This window comes from Emys orbicularis, chromosome 18 (assembly GCF_028017835.1).
Source record: "Emys orbicularis isolate rEmyOrb1 chromosome 18, rEmyOrb1.hap1, whole genome shotgun sequence".
In the NCBI taxonomy this organism is placed as follows: domain Eukaryota; kingdom Metazoa; phylum Chordata; order Testudines; family Emydidae; genus Emys; species Emys orbicularis.
The window spans coordinates 26,977,927-26,997,742 of record NC_088700.1 but is presented as its reverse complement, the minus strand read 5'-3'; the positions used below and the strand labels follow the sequence as shown (position 1 = coordinate 26,997,742).

General features: G+C 44.9%; 1 protein-coding gene across 1 annotated transcript in view; it reads right to left on the bottom strand.

Moving 5' to 3' along the window:
- Positions 1-19,816, bottom strand: part of FKBP15 (FKBP prolyl isomerase family member 15) — a 79,299-nt gene that overhangs the window by 1,393 nt on the left and 58,090 nt on the right. Inside the window, exons 19-29 of the mRNA XM_065418704.1 lie at positions 17,147-17,249; positions 14,551-14,583; positions 12,300-12,471; positions 9,615-9,751; positions 9,150-9,305; positions 8,160-8,312; positions 4,999-5,091; positions 4,282-4,407; positions 3,646-3,753; positions 1,341-2,089; positions 608-701 (exon numbers count right to left, since the gene is read on the bottom strand). Coding sequence (XP_065274776.1) covers positions 608-701; positions 1,341-2,089; positions 3,646-3,753; positions 4,282-4,407; positions 4,999-5,091; positions 8,160-8,312; positions 9,150-9,305; positions 9,615-9,751; positions 12,300-12,471; positions 14,551-14,583; positions 17,147-17,249 — 1,924 coding nt within the window. The remainder of the gene's footprint in view (positions 1-607; positions 702-1,340; positions 2,090-3,645; positions 3,754-4,281; positions 4,408-4,998; positions 5,092-8,159; positions 8,313-9,149; positions 9,306-9,614; positions 9,752-12,299; positions 12,472-14,550; positions 14,584-17,146; positions 17,250-19,816) is intronic.

Sequence of the window (19,816 nt, the reverse complement as noted above, 5' to 3'; positions counted from 1 at the left end):
CTGGATTTTGTATGAGACCTAATCCAGCAGGCAGCCTCTGAGCATGCCTACCGAAACGGTCCTCGACTTAGGTGGACGAACGCCTGTCTTCCCCGGTTCGCAAAGCACCCTCGGGCTTAGGTAGGAGACAGGCGCCTGAATGCCTAGATGGAGGCAGAAGTGCACATACCCCAGGATCTAGAACTTAGGTGTCTAGGGAACATTTCCAGTGAAGGTTAGGCACCTATAATGTTAGGTGACAGCCAAGCAGGAGTTTCCCTTAACTTTTAGGCCCAACCTGACTGGAGCCCTCAAGGGTCAAGCTGTTTTCAACCCAATCCCGACACTTCCCCTCAAACCTAAACTGTTTTTGCTGCTGCAGTGCCTCCTGCCCCTAGGGTTGGCATGGCAGCAGCTGTATGCCTTGATCCTTCCATCTGCTGCGCCCTGCTGCAGAGTGCGCTGCCACTCTTTGGCACACTCCGTACGGCAATGCACACAGCGCAATGAGGTGGTGAAGAAGATCTAGTTTTGTGGACTGCAGTGGTCCTGTGCATAGAGACTTAGGTGCCTAACTCTGGAGTTCAGGTTTCTAAGTTACTTTGTGGATCACACCCCAAGTTCTTACCACTTCTTCCTCATCCTCCTCTTCTGGTGGAACTCCAGGCTTTAGTGGTTTATGGGTTGCAACTTTAAACAAGTCATCATCGTTCTCAGTGAGACTAGAAAAGAACAGAGAATTAAAAGAAGCTAATTCTCAATGTGGGAAAGGAAGCCAAGAGCAATTTGCCTGCACTTTAGGAATAAGCTCTAGTCCCACCACTCAGGTTTGTATGGCAGTAACAGGCTACTCACGGATGTATGAAGCTAGTTGGGGATTATACAGTGAAGTAACAGGATTCCCCTCTAGGCAGCCAGGACAAGATCACACATTGGAATGGAACTTCACAATAGCTAGCTGTTGATAACAGCTTTGCAATGGAATCTACTGATTCAGCTAGAAACAAGGGGCAAGGACCATACTGACTGCCCAGTTTGTAGTGCAGCTCTGCAATCACCTATCCTGTAGGTCTCAGCCATACTAGCACTTTTCAGTTTCTCCCCTGGAGATAGCTGCAGGTGTCCAGTCTAAATTAGTGCTACTAGTATTTTAGCCACCATTGTTCAGATTTGCTCTGAAAACGTACCTAGCTGGCTGGCCAGCCCAACCTAGCACACTGCCCTGCACCAATGGGATAGCAGCACCAGCTGCCAGATGGTTAGGCCCCACTAGCCCACCACCAGCGGCAGGGCAACTGCACAACAATGGGAAATTGAGAAAGGAGCTACTGTAGCCATAGAACTCTCCAATCACCACTAACCTGGAATCCTTCTGCTTGGGGCTAGATGCCAGTCCTTGGGGTTCTGTAGTTTCATGGTTGGTGGCTGGATTCTTCTCTGCCATCTCAGATGAGAAGTCAGAAATGCTTGTACCCATTTCAAACCTGGGTGCATCTGGAATTCCCAGACAACTCCCCCCCTCTGCACTTTTCAGAGGCAGGGGTTCCAGTCTTCCTGCAGGCTCCTCTGCCTTGTGCTCTGTAGCTGGCGTTTCCGAAGGCAAAGCCTCTTCCATTGCTCCCAGCTTTGTGTCTAGAATAGAGGGCTCTGGCGTTTCTGCCTGAACAGATGCTATTTTTTGGGAGCTGCCTTCATGCTGAGCTAGCCCACTGGGAGCACTTGCCTGCCTTTGCTCAGCCAGTACAGAGTCTACATCCTCCTCAGGATCCACCAGTCCTTGGTTGGGCTTTACTGGCTGAACCGATTCAGAGAAGGTATGCGCTTCATGCATCTCCTGGATCATCTTCACTTCTGATGCTGTAGTGTTCTGGGTCCTCTGCCCTTCCTCAGGAGATCTAGGAGGTGTAGCAATACCAGCAGACTCACCTGCTGGTTTAGTTGGGCACACAGTGCTTGGTGCTGGCCCATATTGGACAGCACCTTCATGGTCCTCCTTTGCTTTTGGTGGGCTTTCCTGTTTCCTCTTTCCAGTTCTAGGCTCCGCCTCCTCCTCGTCACTGTTGCTGTCTCGTCTCTCCTGTTGTCTACTGAGCAGCTGCAGAGTTACAGTCTGGAAAACAAAGGAAAAGGAAAAGGCAAGGAAGTGTTACTCACTAGAGATACAAACCACCATGTAACAGCTGCTGCTCCACTGAAGGAAGGAAAGTTTCTTGATGCTTTAATATGAAAGAGGATCATCCAGCCAGGTGCACTTGAGTGGTCCATGTATTAGCTGGGCCTCTGAGGCATTTTCAGATAAGTTCTTGCACTCTTGCAGAAGGCAACTATCTAAGGTAGAAATGCTACTGCACTTGTACTCTTAGAAGATGGCAGCGGACATTAGACAAGCATCAGGCAGCACTTCTCCCCAAAGAGGCAGGCAATGCATTACCTGCAAACAGGAAAACCAAGGTTGGGCAGTTGGGACACAGCAAGTCACGGTCTGTTCTTGGAGGTAAGGGAGAAGAAATTAAAACTCGTTTCCTAACTCCCAATCCCATGTTTCTAGCCACTAGGCAACACTGTTTCCAGTTACACAGCACAGTCCTTCTTCCTTCCCCTAACCAATGGGACTTGAAACCAACCCAAGAAGTGCACTTTGGGGAGATGAGACTTCCAACTTTGCCCTCTCTGCTGAGCCTCCCAACAAAGCAGCCACTGAGTGGACGTGTGTTTGCCACCCAACTCCCACTACTCAGGCCAATACTCAGCATCCCACCTGTTGACATGTTCAGGACTGAGTCAGTGTCCTGGAGGTCAAAGGTCATGTCTCATCCTTGATGCTCTCAGCTTCCTAACCCTTGCTTCCCCTACCCCCAAGTGCCAACACAGGAAGCACTTGTCCAATTCACTTCTGGCTGTGTAAAAGTTCTACTGCAGCCCCAAACCTAACCTGACAATCCTGAGGCTGCTATGTGTGTGGGGATTCTGGGCAGAGGCAAAGTCTAATTTCTAACAAAAACTGTTTCCACCTTAATTGTTGAAATGAGACATCTGCCATGAACTAAGCCCTACTCTTAGCCTTTTTTGGTGAAGGGACCTAAAACAATCCTCAAAATCATCTCTCAAGTTGATCTGAGAGGGAAGAGTGGGTGTTTTGGAAAGTGCCATGTGTACTTTTCTAAAGTACATTGGGAAGGGCAAAAGCAAACTTCTTAGATTCAAGTCAGCAAAAAGCCAACAGGAACTCAGTCCTCTGAGCTAGGTACCCATGTCCAATGCCCATACTCTGACTGATCCACTTCCTCCAGTACCACAGTGACAGCTTGCATTGCTGCACTTTGTAGTTTTTACCTCTAAAGAAATACTCCAAGTTCTCGTGCCCAATTTTCCTTAATCAAATTAAACCACCCTTTCTTATTTAGCCTATCCCCTACTGCCTTGTGAAAGCTCAACAAGAATGTTGAGCATATCAGATGCATTGTCCTAGTTTCTCTAGGAGAAAAGGTTCTCATATTTTACTGTCCCTCACTGTTGCATCTCCTCCCATTATTTTATAGTACCCTTTTCACCGCGGTTACTAACCACAGCTTCACACTATTCCAGATCCAGGCTAGAGGTATATGCGTTCTTTTGGCCCAGGACTCATTCTCACCTTTGTTGGCTTGTATCCCATCAGTACTGTACCTTGATGGTGTTCATGACAACACCAAGAACTGTTCTGCCACTGTACGACTCCTCCAGCTCAAATTCACCCCTCAAAGTCTGAAATACCCCATTCATGATCTTCTTCACCTGAGAACAATGAAGAGGAGCATATAAATATGATATCTGCGTCATTTGTAACATGTAAGAAAGAATGGGCCACCAAACCAACATCGTAGGCTTCTCCATACAGCAGAACAGTCAGTCCAAGAGGAACCACAGTTCTGTTTTACGAGAATGCACCTTTCACATTAGGCATGGCAGGGCTGGAGACTGCCAGAGGCGCACAAAATATAATTAGTGACAGCTTGAGCATGTGCAAATGGTATGTCTACCAGGTACGGCTACCAGGATTTTCATTCTTTAAGAAGTTGTAATCTGTATTGAGGGGTCAGGACTTCACACCAGGAATCACACTGCATCTTTCCCTCTAAGGCCCTTGATAGGAGTAGTACTCTACACAGGAACAAGCTCATCCTCTGGGCATGCTTCCCCCAAAGAATAAGGCACTTCCAGCGTGTTTAATAAATAACTCTCCCCCTACCTAGGGAAATAGTTCAGGGTAGATATGGAGTAGAGATGAGGGTAAACCAGACCGCCCTGGTTGGGCCAGCTCACCTCTTCTGTAGAGTCTGCAGGCGGAGATCTCTCCTGATTTTCCAGTACAGAGCCCTTCTCCAGCTCCCTGATACGTTCTTCATAGCGAGCCTTCAGGGCAGCAACATGGGACTGTAAGGCTGAATACTGTCAAGGTAAAGAGGTAGTCAGAGTAGCTCAATAGGTCCTCACTGACATTCACATCTTGCTACTGTTGTGCCCAGTTTGCAGCAGGACAGGTTAGTGACAGCAGCACATTTGTTCACAATGCCATGATTGTCTTTGCAAGAGATTTAAAAAAAAAAACAAAAACCAACAACAAAAGCCTAACATTTGCAGAGAGCTCCTAAGAGGCAGAACACACACAAGCTGCAATTTTCTCCTGTTCCTGATAAAGCAGCTTTATGCAGGATTTCACTATCTGAGGTATTTACAAAACTCCCTCAGAACTGTCCTAGGAACAACCACCATCGCCCCTTCCCCTGTGAAGACAATAGTCATGCTGGGAAGGAAGAGCCTGTGGACTCCCCCAACCTTGGGATGTCAAAGAGGGGGTAGGACTGCACTGGGATGCTAAGCAGCAGCATTCTCTGGCAGAAGGGCTAGATCCTATCACTGGGCCCATATCAGCCACTGGAAGCAACACAAAGCTCTCTCCTTCATCCAATGGGACAACATCGGTGGCCTCAGTCAAGATACAAACATCAGTGAGGGTTGGCCTCAGTGTTCACCCTTTACCTTCTCGTTGATCAGCCCCAGTTGCTCCAGCTTCCCCTGAAACACAGAGAGTTTTTGCTCCTCGGCATTTCTAGAGTGTTTCAGAGCGGAAAGCTGAAAAAAAGAAACAGAATTATAACAACATACATAAGAACGGCCATATTTGCAAATGAACTGGAGCTCAGCAGTTTCTCTTTGGAGTCTGGTCCTGAAGTTTTTTGCTGTAAATGAACGTAAGCATATTCTCACCAGCAACCACACACCGCACCATAACAACTCTAACTCAGGAACCAACCCATGCAACAAACCTCGATGCCAACTCTGCCCACATATATACACCAGCAACACCATCACAGGACCTAACCAGATCAGCTACAACATCACCGGCTCATTCACCTGCACGTCCACCAATGTTATATATGCCATCATGTGCCAGCAATGCCCCTGTGCTATGTACATTGGCCAAACTGGACAGTCACTACGCAAGAGGATAAATGGACACAAGTCAGATATCAGGAATGGCAATATACAAAAACCTGTAGGAGAACACTTCAACCTCCCTGGCCACACAATAGCGGATGTAAAGGTAGCCATCTTACAGCAAAAAAACTTCAGGACCAGACTCCAAAGAGAAACTGCTGAGCTCCAGTTCATTTGCAAATTTGACACCATCAGATCAGGATTAAACAAAGACTGTGAATGGCTATCCAACTACAGAAGCAGTTTCTCCTCCCTTGGTGTTCACACCTCAACTGCTAGCAGAGCACCTCGCCCTCCCTGATTGAACTAACCTCGTTATCTCCATACTGATTTATACCTGCCTCTGGAAATTTCCATTACTTGTGTCTGATGAAGTGGGCATTCACCCACGAAAGCTTATGCTCCAATACTTCTGTTAATCTTAAAGGTGCCACAGGACCCTCTGTTGCTTCCTTTTGTTTGTTTTAAACCAGCTGCCTACTAATTTCATTTGGTGACCCCTAGTTCTTGTGTTATGTGAAGGAATAAATAACACTTCCTTATTTACTTTCTCCACACCTGTCATGATTTTATAGACCTCTATCATATCCCCCCTTAGTCACCTCTTTTCCAAGCTGAAAAGTCCCAGTTTTATTAATCTCTCCTCATATGGCAGCAGTTCCATACCCCTAATCATTTTTGTTGCCCTTTTCTGAACCTTTTCCAATTCCAATATATCTTTTTGAGATGGGGCGACCACATCTGCACACAGTATTCAAGATGTGGGCGTACCATGGATTTATATAGAGGCAATATGATATTTTCTGTCTTATTATCTATCCCTTTCTTAATGATTCCCAAAATTTTGTTCGCTTTTTTGACTGCTGCTATACATTGAATGGATGTTTTCAGAGAATTATCCATGATGACTCCAAGATCTCTTTCTTGAGTGGTTACAGCTAATTTAGACCCAATCATTTTACATGTATAGTTGGGATTATGTTTTCAATGTACATTACTTTGCATTTATCCACACTGAATTTCATCTGCCATTTTGTTGCTCAGTCACCCAGTTTTGTGAGATCCTTTTGTAACTCTTCACAGTCTGCTTTGGACTTAACGATCTTGATTTTTTTGTTTGGTATCATATGCAAATTTTGCCACCTCACTGTTTACCCCTTTTTCCAGATCATTTATGAATATGTTGAATAGGACTGGTCCCAGTACAGACCCCTGGGGAACACCACTATTTACCTCTCTCCAGTCTGAAAACTGACCATTTATTCCTACCCGTTGTTTCCTATCTTTTAACCAGTTACCAATCCATGAGAGGATCTTCCCTCTTATCCCATGACAGCTTACTTTGCTTAAGAGCCTTTAGTGAGGAAACTTGTCAAAGGCTTTCTGAAAATCTAAATACACTATATCCACTGTATCACCCCTGTCCACATGCTTGTTGACTCCCTCAAATAATTCTAGTACATTAGTGAGGCACGATTTCCCTTTACAAAAACCACATTGACTCTTCCCCAACAAATGATGTTCATCTGTGTCTGACAATTCTGTTCTTTATTATAGTTTCAACCGGCTTGCCTGGTACTGAAGTCAGGCTTACTGGGCTGTAATTGCCAGGATTGCCTCTGGAGCCTTTTTAAAAACTTGGCATCACATTAGCTAGCCTCCAGTCATCTGGTACAGAAGCTGATTTAAATGATAGGTTACATACCAAAGTTGTTAGTTCTGCAATTTCACATTTGAGTTCCTTCAGAACTCTTGGGTGAATACCATCTGGTCCTGGTGACTTATTACTGTTTAATTTATCAATTTGTTCCAAACCCTCCTCTAATGACACCTCAATCTCCTCTGATTTGTTACCTAAAAAGAATGGCTCAGGTTTGGGAATCTCCCTCACACCCTCAGCTGTGAAAAACGATGCAAAGAATTCACTTAGTTTCTCTGCAATGGCCTTATTGTCATTGAGTACTCCTTTAGCATCTCAATTATCCAATGGCCCCACTGGTTATTTAGCAGGCTTCCTGCTTCTGATGTACTTAGCAAAAAAAAATTTATTACTTTCTGAGTCTTGGCTAGCTGTTCTTTAAATTCTTTATTGGCCTTTCTAATTATACTTTTACACTTCATTTGTCAGAGTTTGTGCTCCTTTCTATTTTTTTCCAATAAGATTTAACTTCCACTTTAAAGGATGCCTTTTTGCCTCTCACTGCTTCTTTTACTTTGTTGTTTAGCCACGGTGGCACTTTTTTGATTCTCTATGTTTTTTAATTTAATCAGCAGCAGAGATGCATTTTTACTATTCCCTTTCCACCAGACCTATCAAACCTTTCCCCTCAGAAAAACTGTCATGCTCAGTAGACATCAGCTGCAGCATTTCCTGCTAGCTAATTCTGTTCTGAGGTCAGCATGCCCCATCTCTGCCCTGTACAGAACCCCTGCTAATACATCAGCCAGCCTCCGCGTTAATCCCAACCACTCAAGAGTTAATGGGGGCAACATCCAGACACATCCTCCAGTCAAGAGGGGCACCGTCATCTCCTCTGAGAAGCCAGGAAACGGAAAACACTAGCCACACCAAGGTGGCAGAGCACTACTGGGTATGTGATTCCCGACTACACCCCTCCCATTTGCTTCCGAAGGACAACAGCATGCGGGAAAGAGGTAGAGAAGTGAGTGTATAGACAAGTGGTTAGCAAGGGAGAGTCTACCTTCTCTTCCAGCTGGGTGATGTGCTTCTGTTGAGAGTCTCTCTGCTCACACACCTCCTGATACTGCCGTAAGTGCTGCTCCTTGGCAGAGACCAGCATGCGCTCACATTTTGCTTCCCACTGGGATTCCAGCTCTGCCTGGATGAGTGACTGCTGCCCATGAAGTAACAGAAGTTATTAGCAGGGAGCTACCAATACAGGACAGTTACATCCACTCTTATGAGCAGAGAATTCTGGGGTGGGGCCGGGGCAAGGCAAATTCTCTTGCCTAGTTCTGCCATCTTGGAGTTGGTGTTCTATCCCTGCAGCATTTCCTCCCCACACAAGGCACAATTCTATCCTCCATGGGAGAGCAATTCTCTAATGCTGGCTCAGATTGCAGCCCCTTGCTTCAAATAGCAACAGCAACTGGCGAAGGAAGCCCAAAAGTGATGGAGCCCCGTTCACCCTTCCCTCTACCAACAACTCTACTCTTCCCCAACTCCGCTCTGACTAGTTAAAAAGGAGCTCCGCTCTTCTCCTGCTCTGTTAGCCAAGAGGCATCCACCCTTGTGCCATCTTCTGATCACTGCATCACTTGCTCTGGAAGACCAAGCAGGCAAGATTTGCACCCATCAGAATTCAGGCTGCTCCTGTTGCCCCAAAGCCACACAACAGCTGGCTGGAGACCAAACTCAGAATCACAGCCCATTGTTTTGAAGTTAGGAGCCTTCCTTACTCCCCAACTAGTGTAGTTTCCTGTCTGCCTGGGTTACTTAATTCTTTGAAGTCATCGGTAAGAATCCTGGAGCAGGAGGTAAAGGCAAAGCCAACACAGGCCAGCAAAGCAGAGGAGAAGCACTGAAGACTAATCCCCTTAGTGAAGCAGGGTGCTATTTCTTCACTGAGCAACTGATGCAGCTTTATCCAATATGTATTTGCTATCTATAATCAACTGGCTTTCCAGATGGAACTCACACAAACCTATCCAGTTGGAGGAGGTCCCCTCACCTGCTCTGCTGCTGCTTGATCAGTTGAAGTCCGTGCCTTTTTCAGGAGCTGTCGAAGCTTGTCCAGTTCTTCCTGGTAGGACCTGCGAATCTCATCCATCTCTTCCTCAGCCTGGCTTCTCTCCAAGAGGGATTTCTTCTTCCTCTCAACAAGGTTCTGGGGCACAGATAGTGGTATGTCTGAGCACAGATCTGGACTGCATCCAGATAGCGTCTCATCCCCTGGGGCACTGTGGGCAATCTCATTGTCATTACTATTATATATGGTCATTAACATACAGAGAACTTTAAAATCTATGTAAGTGCACTCCTGAACTGATGCACCAAAACTGTGTTGTTTGTAGGGAAAAAGAGTTGCCAATCCAAAATTTGGCTTGCCTTGTGTGGGTCTGCAGAAACACTAGGTTAAGTTTAGCATCCGACTGGAACTGTGCATCTCCCCTGAAATGTAGATGCCTGGGCCTACCTTTTCCAGGTTCTCTTTCTCTACTTTCAGGTCTGCTAGCTCTTCTACCATCGCCGTGACCTTCAGGTCCAGTTGCCTGCGGCTCTGCTTCTCAGCTCTGAATTTAGCTTGCGTGTCTTCTGAGGATTCTTGGAGCTCTGCAAGAACACAGCTCACTGTGGGTTTCCACACTTCATATTTCAGATTAATCTGAGTGGAAGAAAACTTACAGCCCATAGCAAGAGTAGAACACAGAAGGGTCACAGAACATGTTAATGGCTGTTGTTATGAGGACTGAAGGTAGGACAAGTAGTAATAGGTTAAGTCTCCCTTGCAGCAGATTAAACCTATTACTTCTTGTCCTACCTTCAGTCCTCATAACAGCCATTAACATATCTGAAGACTTATCAGATTCCCCCCCCACACACACACACCCCCAGTCTTTTTTCCCCCTCAAGAGTTCTTTTAGCGGCTAAACATTTTAGCCTTTCCTCATAGGTCAGGATTTCTAAATCCTTTTTTTTGTTGCTCTCCTCTGGACTCTAATTTGTTCTCTTCTTTCCTCAAATGTGGCGCCCAGAACTGGAGAGTACTCCAGCTCAGGCCTCACCAGTGCTAGGTGGGACAATTACTTCCCAAGTCTTACACACAATACTCCTGTTAATACACCCCACAATGATATTAACCTTTTTCACAACTGCATCACATTTCTAAGAGTCTCTGGCTCTCGCATTGCACACTGACCTCTTATTAAACTCCAAAGATATCCAATGAAGTGACTACTTGTGTTGATTTTATTACCCTAAAGAAATACTGGTACATTACATATTGACTGAACTAACCCTTCAGAGTCTATATGGCTCCTACATGGAAGACACCTGGGAAACTAGCTGTTTTCAGAAAGAGGTGGAAAGGTTTCTGGCCCAGGGGAGGACAGGACGGGTCAGGACTCCTGACCAAAGCTACTCCTAATCTGATATTTTGCTGCCAGGAAAAAAAACAAAACAAAACTGAACTTCTGCTTGCATCCAGTCCACTTCTCTACTACCAGCTTGAGCAGACTGTCAGCTGAAGACAGAGCAGCCAGGATTCAGGCTGGGGGCAGGAGGAATTGGTCAGTATAGTGCGGAAAAAAACCAACAATAAAAAACTAACAACTCCTCTTCAGGTTCATAGTACACAGTCTCCTGAAGGCAAGTGCCTATATATAGCCAAGAAGAGCTTAATAGTGAACTGAAAAGTAGAGCCCCCTTTTTAGCTCAATTAGATGAAGCAGAAACTTTACATTTATCCACATTAAATTTCATTTGCCATTTTGTTGCCCAATCGCTTAGTTTTGTGAGATCTTTTTGAAGTTCTTCACAGACTGCTTTGGTCTTAACTATCTTGAGCAGTTTAGGATCATCTGCAAACTTTGCCACCTCACTGTTTACCCCTTTCTCCAAATCATTTATGAATAGTTGAACAGGATTGGTCCTAGGACTGACCCTTGGGGAACACGACTAGTTACCCCTCTCCATTCTGAAAATTTACCATGTATTCCTACCCTTTGTTCCCTGTCTTTTAACCAGTTCTCAATCCGTGAAAGGATCTTCCCTCTTATCCCATGACAACTTAATTTACGTTAGAGCCTTTGATGAGGGACCTTGTCAAAGGCTTTCTGGAAATCTAAGTACACTATGTCCACTGGATCCCCCTTGTCCATGTGTTTGTTGACCCCTTCAAAGAACTCTAATAGATTAGTAAGTAGTGAAAAAAAAAAGCAGCAAAAGCTTTGAAGTGTTCAGTCAATTTTTTGGTTTTGCATTCGGCTGTGCAATATTAAGTATGGGGAGGAGAAGCTTTCTTTTTGAACCCATCTGGTAATCAGCTTATGCTGTCAGAGTATGAGGACTGTTGAAACCCTTGTCATTTTATGGGCTACTATTCATCTAAAAGTCATAACCTTTTATCTATCTCACCGAGTTATTTATCTCCATAGCTTCTTATGGCAGGAAGCAGGAGGCTTCACAGTTAGTGCATATATTCTGTACCATGGTATTTCAAGAAGGCTGCTCATCCAAGAGGTGCCAATGTCAGAAAGAAGGTGTATCTCACATGCAGTCCAAACTCAGGTAGTTCCATTATGCCTAACTAATCCCTGCATTTATGCTAATTATTGACTTCCTCTCTTAACCCTTGGTTGTGTTCCACACTAGAACTAGCTTCAGTAATCTTTGGGATAATGGTGCTATAGGAACATGGACTAGTTGACCCAACTGCAAGAGGGGCATAGTTGCACGACTCACTAAGGACTTCCATACTCTCTGGCAGGGCACCCTCAGTGGGTGAAAGGGAACCACTAGTACATCCGTTTAAATCTAGTCTAGCTCAGTAGAGACAAAAGTGGTAGGTACAGGACCAAGCCCACCAGCCTAACAGGAAGGTGTCCACATGAGAGGCTGTCCTAACAGGCTCCTTTGTTGGCAATCTCAGCAGGGAGGCTAAGCACTGATTTGCACATAGAGGCAGAGCTTCCTTCTCTCCCCTAGTTGGCCCCTCTAGCTGAAAGCTAAGGCACATTATGCTAAATAGATCTTTTTTTGGCAATTCAGACAGCTGCCACTGAAGTATAGAGTTAAGGTCACCAATACAGCTGACCTCAAGTTAACCGAGAACTAGACCATGATCTAGGCAATAGAACCCACCCCCTGACCGACCCCTTACCGGCTAGTTGTGCTTGCAGTTTCTTGAGCTGTGCCTCATTCATCTCTGCCTCCTGCAGGGCTGTGGTCAGCTGTGTGTGCAGGTCCATCTCCTTCTTCTGGTGAGCAGTCAGCTCCAACTGCAGACGGGAGACCTGTGCTGTAGCAGCTGCCAGCTCCTCTGCAACTTTGACCTGCAGCACAGAACAGGGGGAAATATCAGAACTCCTAAGTACTTAAGGAGGGCCATTTAGGGATCTAGGGCAAAAAATTGGGGATTGGTCCTGCTTTGAGCAGGGGGTTGGAGGTGCCTTCCAACCCTGATATTCTATGAAGTGGGGTTTCCAAAAGTTGACTCACAGGTCAGTGCTAGGAGCCCAGATTCCACGCTTGGTTTGCATAACTAGATGGCAGATGCCCTCCTCCATTAGAGATACACCTTGGTGGAAGTTGCAGGCCAAAGATGAAGCACTGTACATTGAGCTGAGTGGCAGCAGGGACAGGATCATTGCCCTACTAAAAACAGGGTGGCTCTGGGATACATAGTAAAGCACTGTGGGCCCTATTTGACCACACCCCACACCCTGATTTATTCTAGTGGCTGGCGACAACCTCATCTCCAAGACAGATTAAAGCAGGTCACTTCAGGAAGTTTTTTCTGAAAAAGCTTTAAATGAGACATGTGTTTCACTGGTTGGCTGCTCTGTTCAGCCCTTTGGGACTACCAGCTGGCCAGACATCAAAGCCTAATTGCCCACAAAAAGCCTAGCAGGAGTCTGCCACTCCCAGACACACACAGCTCCCTGGAGGTTGCAAACAGACTGAGTGCCAGGGTAGCAAGTCTGATGTTACAATTCCGCCCGTCCTTCTAGATTTGTCAAACAATTAAAATGGACTGGATGATGTGCTCCTGGGGATAAAGCTATGTTTGGGATGGGTAATAGTCAGATGGGAGTGGACTTGCAGACTATTTTCAAGTGAGTATAGGGATCAGTTTATGAAGGACTAGTTGTGGAGAGGGAATTTCAGAGCAGGATGTGTACTCTGCATTCTCTAGATGGTTAGGTACACGCTAATTTGCCAAAGTATTTTTCTGGCTTGCCAAGTTATGCGCTGTAAAGTGCAAGTATTATATACTTGAACAGTGATCACTGTTCTATTAAACTTTTACATTTGGATTTTATTTAAGTCAGTGATTCACAGGAAACCAGAGCTAATAGGGGTTCTCACAGACAACTTGTTAATTAACACTTGTTAAAAAAAAACAAAACAAAAACACTGAAAAGGCTCAAAGCATCTCAAGGAAAAGGATACAAACTAGATCCAGCTCCAAGTCTTTTGGGATAGGGACAAAATTCATGAAGAATATGCTGTAAAGACAGGCTGCACTATAATAGTGTGAACTTAAACAGTTCCTATTGTAGTTAAAAGTTGCATTCAGATTCCCAACAGGTTCTCTTTTGTGCCCCACATAGTTCCAGCCCAATTTCCTCTTGGGCTAGCTACTTGCTGGCATTCAGAGAACTACCTCAGGTCTTGAATTATTGCTGGTCTCAAACTTGGAAAATGGATCTGTACACCAGAGACTGACACTGTGGCTATTAATCAATCTTACTTAGAGACCTCTCTCAAAAGTATCTTAGTTACGGGGCTGCCAATCACACTTCCCCAGTGGGAAAAATTGTGTGATCACTTAATTAAACAACAAAGTACTAGTACCTGTGGATTAAGCACCTGTGGATAAGCTATGTGAATTGATCAGTGCTGACATAGTTCCTAGAACAGCATTCCCTTTTGTTCTCCTCTTTTGGAAGGGTGAAAAAAGATCATTACCAATGTAGCTTGTAAATTGTGGTGTTTTTTTTTTTTGGTTTGGTTTTTTCATCTCCAGATAAGCTGCCTCCAGCAGTTTTCATAAACTCAAAGGAAAAAAACAAACAAACTGTTTCTGTGCTGAAATCAGCAGAGGTCAAAAAGAGTGGGATTTTTGTTTTGTTTGGGTTTTCCCCTATTAACTTCTGTATTCTGTGCAACAGTATCTGAACTCCTAAGGTTGGCAAGTTTCCATCCACTCAGTTCGAACAGTTGAAAGGATTTTGCTCACAATTCTTCCTACCCAGCCTCCTGCCAAAAAAAGTGTTGGCTGTGGACTGTAAAGATGCAGGAGAATCTTCAGCTCAGAAAGACTTTATCAAAGCTAGAGGCATGTGTAAACTGTAGGTTATGGGAGAGAAACCCCAAGGCTCTAGACAGTCAGGGACACACTGCCTCACCTGGTCCCAGCCCCGATCCACTGGCAGCGTGTGCTGGGAAGAGAAAGCAGTGACAGGAAACAGGAAGAGTTAAGAACGCCAAGTAGAAAGGCAAAAGCATTGATTACTTAGAACAGCTAAATGTGGCATTACAGGGGCCTGAAATGTGACAAGAGAAGCATTCAACCTATTTCTTGTTTGACAGCTGCAAAAGCTCAAAGACAGAAAGAACAGCAGTGAAGCCATTTTTAAAAAGCAAGGGGCTAAATCTCTCCAAATGTGCATGACTGTATGGAACATGGATAGTCAAATGGACTATGCACTCAACTGGGAGCCAGGAGCTTCTGCATTCTAATCTCTGTACTGCCAGTGACAGCAAGTCATTTCACCATTCTGGAGAGCGGTGATACCACCAACCTTACAAGAACATGGCAAAAACGTTGATATCAAATACTCAAAGTGCTAAGCAGAAATGTATTACCCCAAGGGCAGGAAGTTACAGATTCATTGCTCCTCGACTGAGACCTGGGCCATGCCGGGACAGAGGGCTACCCCCCAGTTTGCATACACGGGAGCAGAGAATCCTCTCAGATCTTCCAAGGTCCTCTCCCCTGATTTGTTATTACTAAAACTACATCAGGAATTGGTCTCCATTGCAACAACTGACATAGCAACACCAGAGCAAACCCCAAGGACAGACAAGAAAAGACAGAGTTTGCAGTGATACAGCTGACTCGCATTTAGGGTGACCAGATGCTAAGTTGAAAATATCGGGACCGCTGCAGGGGAGGCGCCTTTTTAATTGTTACACTCACCCATCCGGGTCTTTGGCGGCAGGTCCTTCAGTCACTGACGGTCTTCAGCAGCATTTCAGCGGTGGGTAATAAATCTTGCCGCCAAAGACAGAAGCACCCGCCGTCGAATTGCCGCCGAAGACCCAGACGGGTGAGTGTAAAAAAATAAATAAATAAATAAAAAAAAATCCCGAAACAAAATATCGGGACAAATGGCGTCCCGACCGTACTTCGGTCGGGACACGGGACAAACTCCTCAAAATTGGGACAGTCCCGATTTTATCGGGATGTCTGGTCACCCTACTCACGTTTGAAGCCAGGGTAAGCATCTCCAGTGCAAATCATGGCTTTTCTAACCTACAGGAGAGCCAAATGAGCCACTGCAATTGACTGCTGGAATTGGGTCAAGTCTCAGCACAGACAGGGCCTAAGGATGGATGCAATCGCTCTAAAGAAAATACTTTGAATGAATGGTACTTTCCCACATAAGCAATCCCTGTGGTTGCCACAGTGATGATGTGTGCTCAGACAAGAATGGAGGTTTATCAGTAGCCTCAGTCTGTGATGCCACATGGCTGGAGCTGACTTGCAATAGTTATTGTTTCTGTAGTTTGCCAAGGGCTGTTGCTGGAGAACATACCCCAGCAAAGTACTCCTTGCTTCATGGTCTAGTTGCACACAGCATATATTCAATCACTCATTGCTCTGGATCCTGTGTGTTCCCTAACCAACAGGAGAGGCAGCTACTATACTTTAGAAGGAACTAGGGTCTCCACTTCTTTGAAGTCCACCAATGAGACCAGTGGGTCTCATACAAGGAAGCAGAGGTAACACAAGCACTTATGATTAACGCCAAACAAGAAATATATCAATACATATGGAGTGCACACCACAAAGCAGGGCACAGCAGTGCAAGGTTCATATGTTATTTTGGCAAAGTACAAAAGGGGCCAGCAATATACTCAAAGCCCCCTCACGCTAGTATATTAGAATGGGCTACAGTCTTCCAAATGCATCTGCACAGGCCTAACAAGCAACACATGGCTGTACTTACTGGGTTCCTACACATGGTAAATAACTGAAGGTAGCAGGATGGAAAGCAACATCTGGTTCCACGTTAAACTGACATGGCTACTTGAGAGAGAAGATGGGTGAGGAAGTAAGTCCAATAAGAAATTACCTCACCCACCATGTCTCCCTAATTTCCTGGGACCAAACACAGTTACACTACAAATGGCTACTAGAAGTGAATTTGACAAATAACACAATATTACCATATCTGAAACCTGAGGTTTCACTGATTTTTGAAATCGAGACATCTTACCAGAGAATCAAATCTATCAGGTAAGAGGATTGTTATATGGATATTTAGCTGTGCCCAAGTTCTACCAGCCATTTAGCAGTAGGAGAGGAGCTTTTCTGGGAATCTGACAATGTAGTAAAATAGGCAATGTGCATTTTGAAATAGTTATGAGGCCCTGCTAATATACATGGCAGCTTAACTTTCTGTTTTCATACCAAATGGTAGCTAAGAGTAACTTTTGTACCTTCCATATCAATTTAGCAATTGAAAGAATATCCAAGCTAAAACATCTTTAAGCCTTATGAAATAGAAGCTACAGTGCTGGGGCCATGCAAACACCTAGACAGATCATAATGAACACTAAGGTAACGGCTTTAGAAGCCATGATTGAGAACCACTGGGTTCTCTTTTTAGGAGAGTTTTAGGTCAGAATTCCCAGTGTCTGTTAGATAGAACTGCAAACCCCTCTCTAGCCTCGGTCAGAGCTCTGTGCTTGTACTTATTGCTTGGTTAGTTTTACCTTCTCCTGCTCTGCATGCAACACCCTTGCCTGAGTGTGTTCATTTGTTGTTTGCAATGAGTTGTTTCTCTGCTCCATCAGCAGGTTGCTCTGTTCAACATACCTAGGAAAGGGGGGGGAAAAAAATCATAGAAAGCGACTTGAGCACAAACACAAAAGGGGACTTGAAGTGAAAAGCCTATTATGGAGGAAAGAAAACAGTGTTTGTGACAAAGCTTCGTTAACAGAATAAGTTTTAAAACAACTCTGTGTGATGTCGTGCACACAAATGAAACTAAGGATATGTGACTATTTAAGATCTGTCAGTTTAAGGCCAGAAGGGACCATTAGGGCATCTAGTCTGACCTGCTGTACTGCATAGGCCACCAACACCACCCAGCACTTGTACGCTAAACCCAACAACCAAAACGAAATCAAAGTACTATAGACCACAGGAGACTAGATTATTCTGTGCCACAGGCGGGACTGAGGTATACCAGTATTTGAGGCTCCCCTGAATGCCAGGGAAATTAAATGATATACACCCAGATAATCTTGGCAAATGAGATGCACCCACATGCTGCAGAGGAAGGCAAAACCCTCCCAACGTCACTGCCAATCTGACCTGGGGGGAAATACCTTCCTGATGCAACATATGTAATGAGTTAGACTCTGAGCATGTGAGCAAGAACCAGCCAGCCAAGCACCTGAGAGAGAGAATGCTTAGTGCCATCTCAGAGCCCTGGCCCATCCTGCCCAATGTCCCATCTCTAGCCATAAACATCCCTGATGCTTCAGAGGTAGGGAAAAAAACCCTCCCAGAATACATTGGGAGAAAAAATTATCTTCCTGGCTGGCTGAAACCCTGCAGCATAAGCTTTAGGAACAGAAGAGATAAATTGGAAGTGAGCTCCATGGCTGCTGAGCTCTGCCCAGCACCATCACACAATTGCACTCAAATCTGTCCTGCTCTGTTAGAATTAATTACAGTATAGACCCGTTTACGTGCGAATCTGCTTAACACAGAGCAGCGCCATGCCTCCCAGTGCTACCTATTTAACACGCGAGACTCGTTAACATGCGGTACAGGAACTTGCTATGTAGCGCTACAGATTTGCTCACTAACTCACTGACATAGAAATCGACAGGAAGTGCAGAGCGGAAACGTGTTGTAGGCCTACTGGCGTTTCCTCTTCCTTTGATCGCCGATATTGGTAAAGACGTATCACGCACGCTTAGTCATTGTCACGCTAGAGAGATATACAATATATAGTAATATACTGTATATACTACATTAGAAAATTTTAACTGTAGGCCTAACATAATGGCAGAGGGCAAGTGTCAATGCTCCTACACTGTAGAAGAAAAGCTAGCTGCAATAGATCGAGTAAATAGTGGAGAAACCCAGGCCAAAGTTTCAAAAGATATTGGGATTGCTGAATCTACTCTCCGAGAATGGCTAAAAACCGAATCTAAACTGAATGGCTGTGTACAAAATATTGATTCTGCCACAGGGCTTAAGCAAAAACGTGTGCACTATTCAGCAAAACCCACAATCGACAAAGCCATGCGCACGTGGTTTGCTCAGGAAAGGCTGAAAGGAATGCCGCTAAACTGGTACAGTACTCTTTCAAAGTTTTAGTGATTTGCTGCGTATTTAATGTTATTAGATTACACATTTGAATTTATATTCTTGCAAAGCGCCGTTAACAGATAGACCTGCAGTATTTGAGACGCTGTGAATACGTATGTAATCCTAGATAATTATACATGTACTGTATATATAGATATCTTAAGATATTTCAGCATGGCCCTCTTAACCCGTGGTCCATTAACACGCAGTCGTGACGGTTTGACTCCCGGCATCCAAGCGTAAACGGGTCTGTACTGTAAGTTGTTTGCTCCCACAGCTCCTATTGGAAAGGCTGTTCCAGAACCTCTCCCTCCAATAGTTAGAAATCTTCTCATTTCCAGCTGAATTTGTTCATGGCCAGTTCACGTCCATATGTTTTTGTACCAATACTGTCCTTTAGTTTAAATAGCTCTCCAATCTCCCTGGTATTTACCTCCCTAATGTATTTAGGCAGGGCAATCATATTCCCATCTCAGCTGCCTTTTTGCTAGACTAAACAAGCCAATCTCTTCCAGTTTCCTCTCATAAGATAGGCCCTCCATTCCCTTAATCATCTTCATTGCACTAGTTCAAGATGAATTTAAAGACTGGAACATGGGTGACCAGGATCATACACAGTATTCCAGATGAGAGAGACAGTATGCTGCAAGTTACAGAAACATTGGTGAATCTAGAGATAGAGGAAATTGGTTAGTAACTCTGCTCCATCCTCCTGCCAAGAGAGCAGTGTTGCTGCAGTACAATGAAGTGTTTAATATCCCAAGTGATGAGGCTTTCACCACTTCCTTTGGGAGACTATTCCATTCTAGAGACATTGTATGGCATATATCTGAGAATGGGGATACATTGGGAATACATCCCATGCACCAGCACCCTTCTCCATTTGACCCGAAGGAGCAGCAATAAGAATAACCAGAGAGAGCAGACCCCTCTCCCTTTGGCCATAAGGACTCTTGTTGTGATGTGGTCAGGAAAAGCAGCAGCAGGTCTTTACCTGCCTGCTTTGCTCCAAGTTTATGCCAAACCCCAGTTTCAGAGATATGCACACCTAAAGTACC